The following is an 11,574-nucleotide window of genomic DNA, read 5'->3' as shown; positions in this document are numbered from 1 at the left end:
TCCTTGTTCAGTCTCGCCATTTATGTTTTGGATATTTTTGTTTAAATCAAAATTTAACCAATACACTATTCTTTGCCAAGGAAGGAGGTATCGGGTGTTTTCGCCAATATTCAATTTTATGCCAACTTCAGAATTATTGGTATAACTATAGCATTTACGCGACGATGTTTATCAGGCCCTAAATCGAGTTATTGCAAACATTTTTCCTGAAAGTCTCGGATTTGTGCTCCTGGTTTTATAAACTTTTAAAACATGTATAGTTTGTTTAGCTTCGAAGACCTTTTAGCGGAATTATGTTTCTAAGCAAGCTATAAATTTTGGCTGCATATAGGGATACTTGTCTTGTCATAATACAAGTTTCATAAAAGTCAGATAAAAACTGAAGCATCTACAAGAAAGTATGGATGGACCGACGGACGGAAAAAGGTGATACAATATACGACCAAGGTCATAGAAGAGGCATTAGGTAAGATTTGATAAAGAGCTGACAGTTCTCGCTATAAAAGTTTAAAAATAGATAATAAAAAGACAATATGCTAATTCTGAACCTAGATATTAGCGATTCAATTTCAGACTAGAAACGATCGTCATAACTATCTTTGTTACGAATGTCGATAATAAACAAAGTCTCAGTTATCCATTTTTTACGGTTAATTCATCCATCACAAATCATATTCAAATCCACTAAATATCGCAATCATCCGATAACATCGAGAGTTGGTTATGGTCTTGGTAAATTAATTAATGTCCAATTAATAATTTAGGTAACATTTAAGGTTTAAAGAAAGATCTCCGCGGATTTAGGCTTTTATATTTTTGTAGTGGATGCAAAAATGAATTTTATGTATTTTAGAAATGAAAATGTCAATGTTTTTTTTTCCAATCGGGGTCGATGGGTCCTTGGACCACGCCTGACAGTCCGAGGCCCAGTCTCCACCCCTCCTTTTTAGACCAGCGGCTGCCAGGCAGGATACGCCCACATTTTCGAGAGATGGATAGAAAACAAGCTTAAACGAAAGTGATTTTTCCTACAATCAAGGGCCATAATTCAGGAAATTACAATTCGATATGCGCAAATATATCGAAAGGAACCAAGATCTTTGAGTTATAAACTTACATTTCAAGTTTCAACAAAATCGGATAAAAATTGTGACCTCTATAGGGTCCACAACCTTGATATACCATATTTTTACGCTATTTGAGAACGAAGGGCGACCATTTTGTCTGTCAGTTTTGGACCGATTTTCACGAAATTCAAACTCAGCCGCCCTTAGGGTGTAACGGTGATATATTAACACGTTTTTTTAAATCGGATAAAAATTATGACCTCTATAGGGTCCACAAGCTAAAAACGCGATTTTTCGTACAATCAGGGGCCATAATTCAGTAAGTTACGATCCGATATGCACGAATATCGAAAGTAACCAAGATCTTTGGGTTATAAACTTACATTTCAAGTTTCAACAAAAGCGGATAAAAATTGTAACCTCTATAGGGTCCACAACCTTGATATACCATATTTTAACGCTATTTGAGAACGAAGGGCTGCCATTTTATCTGTCAGTTTTTGGCCGATTTTCACAAAATTCGAACTCAGTCGTCCTTAGGGTGTAACGGTGATATAATAATATGATTTTTTAAATCGGATAATAATTATGACCTCTATAGGGTCCACAAGCTAAAAACGTGATTTTTCGTACAATCAGGGGCCATAATACAGGAAGTTACGTTCCGATATGCGCGAATATCGAAAGGAACCGAGATCTTTGGGTTATAAACTTACATTTCAAGTTTCAACAAAATCGGATAAAAATTGTAACCTCTATAGGGTCCACAACCTTGATATACCATATTTTTACGCTATTTGAGAACGAACGGCGGCCATTTTGTCTGTCAGTTTTGGGCCGATTTTCACGAAATGTGAACTCAACCGTCCTTAGGGTTTAACGTTGATATAATAAAAAGGTTTTTTTAAATTGGATAAAAATTATGACCTCTAAAGGATCCACAAGCTAAAAACGCGATTTGTCATACAATAATTCATGAAGTTACGGTCCGATATGCGCGAATATCGAAAGGAACCGAGATCTTTGTGTTATAAACTTATATTTCAAGTTTCAACAAAATCGGATAAAAATTGTGACCTCTATAGGGTCCACAACCTTGATATACCATATTTTTACGCTATTTGAGAACGATGGGCGGCCATTTTGTCTGTCAGTTTTGGGCCGATTTTCACGAAATTCAAACTCAGCCGTCCTTAGGGTGTAACGGTGATATATTAACACGTTTTTTTTTTAAATCGGATAAAAATTATGACCTCTATAGGGTCCACAAGCCCCAAAACGCGTTTTGGCGTAAAATCAGGGGCCATAATTCATGAAGTTACGGTCCGATATGCGCGAATATCGAAAGGAACCGAGATCTTTGTGTTATAAACTTACATTTCAAGTTTCAACAAAATCGGATAAAAATTGTGACCTCTATAGGGTCCACAACCTTGATATACCATATTTTTACGCTATTTCAGAACGAACGGCGGCCATTTTGTCTGTCAGTTTTGGGCCGATTTTCACGAAATTCGAACTCAACTGTCCTTAGGGTGGAACGGTAATATAATAATACGGTTTTTTAAATCGGATAAAAATTATGACCTCTAATGGGTCCACAAGCTAAAAACACGATTTTTCGTACAACCAGTGGCCATAATTCAGGAAGTTACGGTCCGATATGGGCGAATATCGAAAGGAACCGAGATCTTTGGGTTATAAACTAACATTTCAAGTTTCAACAAAATCGGATAAAAATTGTGACCTCTATAGGGTCCACAACCTTGATATATCATATTTTTACGCTATTTGAGAACGAACGGCGGCCATTTTGTCTGTCAATTTTAGGCCGATTTTCATGAAATTCGAACTCATTCGTCCTTAGGGTGTAACGGTGATATAATAATACGTTTTTTTTAATCGGATAAAAATTATGACCTCTATAGGGTCCACAAGCTAAAAACGCGATTTTTCGTACAATCAGGGGCCATAATTCAGGAAGTTACGGTCCGATATGCGCGAATATCGAAAGGAACCGAGATCTTTGGGTTATAAACTTACATTTCAAGTTTCAACAAAATCGGATAAAAATTGTGACCTCTATAGGGTCCACAACCTTGATATACCATATTTTTACGCTATTTCAGAACGAACGGCGGCCATTTTGTCTGTCAGTTTTGGGCCGATTTTCACGAAATTCGAACTCAACCGTCCTTAGGGTGTAACGGTGATATATTAATACGGTTTATATAATCGGACAAAAATTATGACCTCTATAGGGTCCACAAGCCAAAAAACGTGTTCTTACGTACAATCAGGGGCCATAATTCAGGAAGTTACAGTCCGATATGCGCGAATATCGAAAGGAACCGAGATCTTTGGGTTATAAACTTACATTTCAAGTTTCAACAAAATCGGATAAAAATTGTGACCTCTACAGTGTTCACAAGCCAAAAACATGATTTTTCGTACAATCAGGGGCCATAATCCATGAAGTTACGGTCCGATAGATGCCAATATCGAAAGGAACCGAGATCTTAGGGTGATAAACCTATATTTCAAGTTTCATTGAAATCGGATAAAAATTGTGACCTGTAGACTGTTCACAAACAATTGTGGACGGACGGACGTCCGGACAGGGGCGACGACAATATAGGTCCACATGAAAATGTTGGCGTATAAAAATTGAGATGACATGCCTCTCGTTCTCCATCCAATCGACGCCCATGCCCTTTTGTAGATCAATACTTGATTATTACCGGGTAGTACAGCTTTATACCACATGTTCACTTAGATTGTAGCTTACAAGTCAAGGCAAGCTTAACCTAACTTTATCACAACAATATTATGTAGGACACGATACAAGACTAAACAGAAAACAGCTATAACTTTGACTAACCCAAATTCAGCTGCAATATGGCCACTTTCCACGGTATAGGTGTTATGTCGGGTACGTCCTTGGACGGTTTGGATATTTGCTTTGCAGAGTTTACCGGCGATATCGAAACAGACGTGTGGAGTTATCGCATTGAAAAAGCGAAGACTGTTCCGTACACGGATCAGTGGAGAGAAAGACTTAAAACATCGATGAAATTATCTGGTGAACAACTGATTCAGCTGCATGTTGATTACGGTCATTATATTGGAAAGACAGTGAAAGCTTTCGTCGATGAGTATGAGATCAAGGTTGATTTTATTGCTTCACATGGACATACCGTCTTTCATCAGCCGGACAAGGGGTTTACGTTTCAGCTTGGTGACGGAGAAACAGCGGCTGCATACTTGATTTCGCCCTACGTGACAAACTTCAGGTCCAAAGACCTGGCCTTAGGGGGACACGGGGCTCCTTTAGCACCTTCGGGCGAACGTTATTTGTTCCAACAGACAGATATTTGTATTAATCTTGGAGGCATCGCTAATATTGGGGTTCGAGGAAGCCAGGGTTACGATGTATCTCCCTGTAATATCGTATTTAATCGATTGGCAAAATTACATAATTCAGACCTGCAGTATGACAAAGATGGTCAAATAGCATCTATGGGAGTAGTTAAAATAGATTTATTGAAGCAGTTAGATGAATTGGATTACTATAAAATGGAACCTCCAAAATCTTTAGGAATGGAATGGATAATCCAGCACATTTTCCCACTACTAGATGTAAGTGCCTATGATAGTCAATACAATATATGACGGCTAAATACAGAATCTGAGGTCCACGACTACCATTACCTGTGTTGCGCTTTAGGGTTAGGGTTTCCAGATCAGATTTGTGAAACACCCCACCTTCACATGACCCCTCTTTTATAACAGCCAAGAACTGATCTGTCCCTTTGTTATTGTTATCTATTAACATCGTATTGATTATTTGCATCTACAGTAACATCTAAGTCGCAAGAAATGTCAGTTAAATCCATAGAGTCGCCGTCTTCATAGCACTGGGAGTAATTAAATGAAATGTGGTTCAACGTCCTGCTGTTCTGCATCGATTGGATTAATGAAAACGTGTATACGCCATACATTGTGCTATGGCGAAAAATGCCCGGACAGCGACACTACGGCCTACTCTTGTTTCGAATTCCGACTGTCAAGTGTTCTTTTACGTGCACGTCAATGTCTACACGGGGCCACGTTTTTTTTGTACCATTAGAACGACATTGTTCGTTGCCAGTACCTTCGTCGGGAGTCCGTTCTGTACCACTGACAACGGGGAACCACGCCGTAAAATCCCGGTGACGTTTCTCGGCCAACACCGGGGTCGAACACGGGACCTCCATGTTAGCGAACCAACGTCTTACTCATTGAGCCACAGCCGCCCCAAGTATAAAAATGGCCTAAGCAAGGCCGCGTTAGAACATGTCAGTGAACTTAAGGTGATGCAGTTCAGGGGCCTCAGAGTCTGGGCTGTGGAGGGTCTCCAAAGATGATATTATTTTATTTCATTTGTGAATGCTGAATCAACGTATACGCACACCCGATTATCTATTTAAAAGGGGTTCATTTAAATGAATATGTTGAAAATTTCAGTCTTTATCTCAAGTGAAGTTATGAATATTTGAAACTTTGGCAAGAAATGGTCATAAACTGTCTCCGACGATTGTTGAGAATTACCGATCGGTAGCAGACGGAAACTCCGTCCACAGTTCATATTCTTGATTGTCAAGTATCATTGCCAAGATATTAAACAAAGTCTCTATTGTCAGTCCTATTATCTGCAGTTTCGACTTGGACGACCATATTAGCGTTTAACGCTGATATGAATATCTAAGCCATTCAGTGGATTAGAGGGTTGATCAGGGCTTGTCATGTGAATGAATGTTGTCTAAATAATAATTTGTAAAAACGTTAGTTCTCGCTAATATAAATCAATTGCTCTTTAATAATTTGTTAATTTCAGATTCCAAGGTAACGTTAAGACTTTTTTCTGAATTTCAGGACACGGTTTACACTATCCAAGACTTGATGCGAACGTTTCTACAGCACGTGGTCAACAAGATAACAGAAGCGTGTGTTGGGAATTTATACCCAAAAGAGGACGACCACAACTGTACGGTTTTAATCACAGGAGGTGGTGCTTTTAACAAGTATTTCGTGGAAATTCTCACTTCGAAGCTACACGAACATGGGATTGAATTACAGGAGACGGACGAAGAGACGATAAATTACAAGGAAGCTCTTCTGTTTGCATTTCTGGGATTACGCTGTCTGCTTGGTTTGGAAAACACTTGTTCTGACGTCACCGGGAGTAGCAGAGATTCAATTTCCGGGAGTATTCACCAGCCTGTAAACCCCACAGCTTCCTGTAGTCCTACATTACAGGACAGATTTAACCATTTGATGAGAAAGCGATCACTTTCAACTCATATCCCACCGCAGTTTGAAAACTGAAAAATATGCTTTAGCCTTTTTTTTATTTAAAAAAATTGACTTATTTTATTGGTTCACTAAATCCGCTGCATCGAACATCCTCCAGACTTTGACAATTAAGTAGCCTACAGATCCATAATAATCGACTGGATACAAAATCGTCAAGAAATTAAAAACTGCTCTTTATATAAATGTGGAGTTTAATTCACACCGAAAAACATCACATGGACACAACATGAAAAACAATCCCTGCTACATATAGGCCTTATCACGACGTTTCGACATTTTTGCCAGTGATTGTTTTCAATATAAATTGTATATTTTTGTATTGTGTCCAATGCTATATGCCACTGAAGGATAAAGGTACATAAATTTTATTTTCCAAACCTTTTCTATATTTTTCTATAACATGGAAAGAAAAACGTAGTGTATAAAATGCAAGGAAGCGTTTTTGTTGTTTACTCAAAAAGGGCGATGAATCTACTCACCATGGGTCCAAAAATTACAATAAGCTAACTAAAACTTCAATTTTTCCAATTTATTGCTTTATATCTGCGGCGGGTCGACCTAATCTGCAATCTGCTTCATTATATGTTAAAGGCCCTTAAAAATCTTGTTCCGTAAACAACAATTTGAAGTTCCATGGTACCGTTTCGCAGGTTTATTTATGCTGCCACATTTTAGTGTGAGCGTATAATGTCGCCAACCTGTCCCCCTACAGTATTTAACAGATGTTTTTAAATCATGTGTGAAGCATTGGGGTTGTGAGAGGACGAATGTTTTCGTTTTTACGTGTTACGGCCTTCCGTTCCGGGGTTACCCCCTCCCTTCTGAATACTGTGAACGCGATAGAGGCTACAGTTTGTAACTGATTTGATTCAAATGATTTGTGAAGCTTGGGGTCATGAGAGGACGAACCCTATCCTATCAATTATTAAGGGTTAGAACATTAGAGTAATGTTATTTTAGGGAATGGAAATTGTCGACAAATATAATCCTTGAACTATGGCCTTGGCGGTTCCATTGTACATGTATATGCAAAATTAGAGGATGATAATTTAAGATCAAAATAAATATAAATATGCTAATATTATTGGTACCATTTCCAAGTCAAGACATCGTCATGGTTGGTAAAATAGTTACCTGTTCATTGGCTGCATGAAGGGTTAGGTCAAGTTATATTTATAGCACGGTTTTCATGAGTTAACGAATAAAGCCTGGTATAAATGACTTGTAACATTGACACCTGCTCAACATGCTTGTTGTTATTGCACAGGAAACCCACCCCACTTCTCTATATGATTTCTACTAAAACTAGTGTAAACCAGCAAAAGCGTGCAATAACATTGAACATGTCTAGTTATTGCACGGTTAAGTTCCACCCAATCTACTAGAGGGAAAACAATCTGCTTATTCAACGAAAAGAAAAAATGGAAGATTTCACGTTCATGTTACAACTGAATTTAAACTTATTTAAAGGGATTATCCCGATTTGAGTCTCAAAAAGTCTGAGTACGTAAGAAATTTAAGCGCCAAAATACAGAGGAATGGTTTATTTAACTTGTCCCAAAATTTCAGCTCAAAATATTGAGTCGTTTGGACGTGAACGTAAAAAATGCTTAGCGGACACCTAACCCTTTCAAGATTTCGGGCCAATTTTTTTCGTTGAATGACCTGATAATCGATTCCCGTTCCTAAAGAGATCTATACAGTGAATGACCCATGTGCTGTACTTGATAATGAAAGGTAAATTTCAACTACACTTTATTTTTATAAAATAAAAGTCTGGTTTTATCCAGACACCGCATAATACAGCTTGGGACACCAGTCTCCAGTTCCAGATGAAGACTGACAGGTTTGAGTTGTTTGAAAATGTATCACAAATATTGAGTTAGTTGCACAGCCATTATGTAGATCATTTTAAGGGATTTTAACCCAAAATTAAGCAGTTTTATTCTCTAACATATTATCGGGATTGGCCCTTTAAAATGGTGTTAAACTTCACTGTTATATAGTGTAAATCCGGTTTCCTCCCACTGCTAAAGACCCCTACGCACAAGCGAATTATTGAAATAAAATTAAACCATATGTTAGTCTCGAAATGACCTAGTTTGTGTCGAGTGGACGTTAAACCCCATTTCTCTCTCTCTCCATATATATATATATATATATAGTGTAAATGTAATATAAAACATAAAGATAAGCCGTCAGGAAACCAAACATACACCCACTGCAACTAAGTGATCAGAAGAGCTAATGTGGGCGTATAGAAAAGAAACGGAAACGCAGGGTCGGATTAAGGCCTATAGAGGCCCGAGCACATAGGCGTATGAGTGGGAGGGGCGCGGGGGGGGGGGGCGCATGTATGGTTTATTATTGTTTACATTTTGAATTGTATACTATATGGGGACACCAAAATCTTCTAAATGCTTAGGCGTAAGGGCCGATTTGTTCTCCCAGATGGTGGGGGGGAAGATTTCTTTTCGGACGATCATCAAATTTTTCGGACAGTGGCCAGATGATGAAAAAAGTGATGGTTTAGTGGATATAAAAGGAAAAATATGAAAATTATTCTACCCGTAAAATGAAGTGCCCGAAATCTGTTAGTTTTACTGACCACTGGGTGGGATGATACAATTCCCAAGCGGAGTTCAGAATTACGGAAGATCATACAATTCTGATTTTGTTTCAGGATAGTTAGTTCTCAGACTGCAGTTCCAGAAAATTCGCTCCGCTAGGCGCTATAAAACGAAAAATCTGAAAATTATTCTACCCACAAAATGAAGTGCCCGAAATCTGTGACTTTTAATGACCATTGGGTGGTGTGATGCAATTCCCAACCGGAGTTCAGAGTTACGGAAAATCATACAATTCTGATTTTGTTTCAGGATGTCTAGTTCTCAAACTGCAGTCCGGGAAAATCGGCCCGTACGCCTATGCCTAAGAACTTAGAAGATTTTGGTGCCCATAGTATACAATTCAAAACGTAAACAATAATAAGTCATGAACAATCCGGCAAGCACGTGGTTAGAGTTTGAGGTTTTGAGACAAAGAAGGTAACAGTAATAAAAGACAAACAAACAATGAAAAACTAATTCAAAGTTCTTAATTAAACATACATTATGCAAGAGCTAAATATGTCTATTGCAGGTCTTTCTTTAGGCCTGAAATGTTATCTAAATTATTAATTAGACATTAATTAACTTATCCAGACCATAATCGACTCTAGATGGCATCGCTAGCCTGCGATCTTAAGTGGATTGTGAGCCGATTTACTGCATAACTTTCTTTCTCGATTAAACGATTAAATGGATAATCGAGACTATGCTGTTTATCGTACTGACTTTAGTAAAGATGACCGAGGCTAGGCAGAAATTTCATTCGCTTAGTTTTCGGTTCATAGTGGATCAATTTGAATGAAATTTTCAGCAAATTGCCTTTACGTTATGTAGTTTTTAAATATTATAGTGAGAACTGCCAACTCGTTATCGAATCTCCCATAATGTATCTTTAATTAATTTTGATATTAAATATTTTGAATTCATCTATATTGACCCAGTGTTTCCATCAAGGTCAATTGAATAACAATAGTTCATTTTTAATTTAAAAAAAAAGGTACTTTTAATAAGAAATGAACCGTTCTTTGAAAACAAAAAAAAGTAGTTCCTTTTCAACTGACCAATCAAATTCATGTAAAGCGATATCTCCTAAGGAGATATCGCAGTAGTTTATGAAATATATCACACAAGCGATATCTACTGTAGAATGTATTATTGGGTGATAAAGCTCTATTTACTATGGTGGCTGATTGGTATCATGTCGTAATGTCGTGATGTCGGGTTGTCGGGTTGTCGCGTTATGAAAGGCGACATCACGACATTAGGACATGATACCAATCAGCCACCATAATTTACACTTAATAGTAACCTCTCGAGTGTTCTAGTTTTGTTACAGAATACTGCGAACAATGGGTATGACGTTAAACCCTATTTCATTTCATTTCATTGCATTTCCAAATCCGAGAAACACTGAACTGGCATTTTAAGGATTGTAAGTGCCAAGTTGTAAGGTCTGTTAAACCTTGTGCGTTTTTTTCCCGGTCACTTTAGTTTCCCACACTTCTGAACATCAGTATTTGCTAGTCAACGCTTTCAATAATTGTCGTTAAAGAATTTCTTATTAAAGAATGATTAATGTATATAATAGAAAAATAAAACAAAAACAAAGAAAATTTCGAGGGTTTTTTCATTGCACTATAACTTGGCGGATCTGCATAAAATGAAATGGGGTTTAACACCCTACTTTTCTGCACCGACTGGGCTAATGAAGACGGGCATGCGCCATACAGTGTGCTTTGGGGGAAATATAGGTACTATATAACGGCCTACTTTCTAATTCCAACTGTCAAGGTTCTTTGACGTGCACGCCAATGTGTACAAGGAGTCTCAGTTTTTCATCCCATATGAACGACTAGACACTGTTCCTCGACCTGCACCACTAACAAGGGGATGCCACCCGACCCTATATTGAGGGGCCAAGTAACCGTAAAATTACAATTATTTTTAAACACCTACATTTTCATGTGGACGTATATTGTCGTCGCCCCTGTCCGTCCGGACGTGCGTCCGTCTGTCAATCCACAATTTGTTTGTGGACACTTACAGGTCACAATTTTATCCGATTTTGACGAAACTTGAAATATAGGTTTATTTTGTAAAGATTCCTTTCGATATTAGCATGTATCAGGTCGAAACTTCATGGATTATGGCTCCTGATTGTACGAAAAATCACGTTTTTAGCTCGTGGACACTCAAGAGGTCACAGTTATTTTCACCCGATTTTGATGAAACTTGAAATGCATGTTTATAACTCAAGGTCCTTGGTTCCCAAATATCTCGATATTTACGCATTTCAGACCATAACTTCCTGGATTATGGCCCTGTTGTATGAAAAATCGCTTTTTTTTTTTTTTTTTTGCTTTTTTTTTAAGCTTGTTCTCTATCCATCTCTTGCAAAATGTGGGCGTATCTTTTCTGGCAGCCGCTGGTTATATTGCTTATATTATTTTTTTTAAATTGAAACATTAGTTAATATATAAAAACTGCATAATCACTCCTATGACAATAAGAGTTGTCTTTCTTTCTCTTATCGTCCATTTATT

The 11,574-nt window shown here is 37.8% G+C and overlaps 1 protein-coding gene across 1 annotated transcript; it reads left to right on the top strand.

Annotated features, from left to right (window-relative positions):
* Positions 1 to 3,845: 3,845 nt before the first annotated feature.
* Positions 3,846 to 6,800, top strand: LOC126830137 (anhydro-N-acetylmuramic acid kinase). The gene is made up of 2 exons (XM_050560399.2): positions 3,846 to 4,706; positions 5,982 to 6,800. Exons 1-2 carry the CDS (start codon positions 3,966 to 3,968, stop codon positions 6,432 to 6,434), a joined length of 1,194 nt encoding a protein of 397 aa, XP_050416356.1. The 5' UTR covers positions 3,846 to 3,965; the 3' UTR covers positions 6,435 to 6,800.
* The last annotated feature ends 4,774 nt before the right edge of the window (positions 6,801 to 11,574 follow it).

The sequence above is a fragment of the Patella vulgata genome, chromosome 8 (genome assembly GCF_932274485.2).
Source record: "Patella vulgata chromosome 8, xgPatVulg1.2, whole genome shotgun sequence".
NCBI lineage: Eukaryota > Metazoa > Mollusca > Gastropoda > Patellidae > Patella > Patella vulgata.
The sequence above is the reverse complement of the archived record's forward strand: the minus strand, read 5'-3'. Positions and strand labels throughout refer to the sequence as shown.

Coding starts and splice junctions, on each gene's coding strand:
- LOC126830137 (XM_050560399.2), top strand. CDS start 3,966: ATGGCCACTTTCCACGGTATAGGTGTTATGTCGGGTACGTCCTTGGAC. Junction 4,707..5,981: donor ACATTTTCCCACTACTAGAT/GTAAGTGCCTAT, acceptor TCTGAATTTCAG/GACACGGTTTACACTATCCA.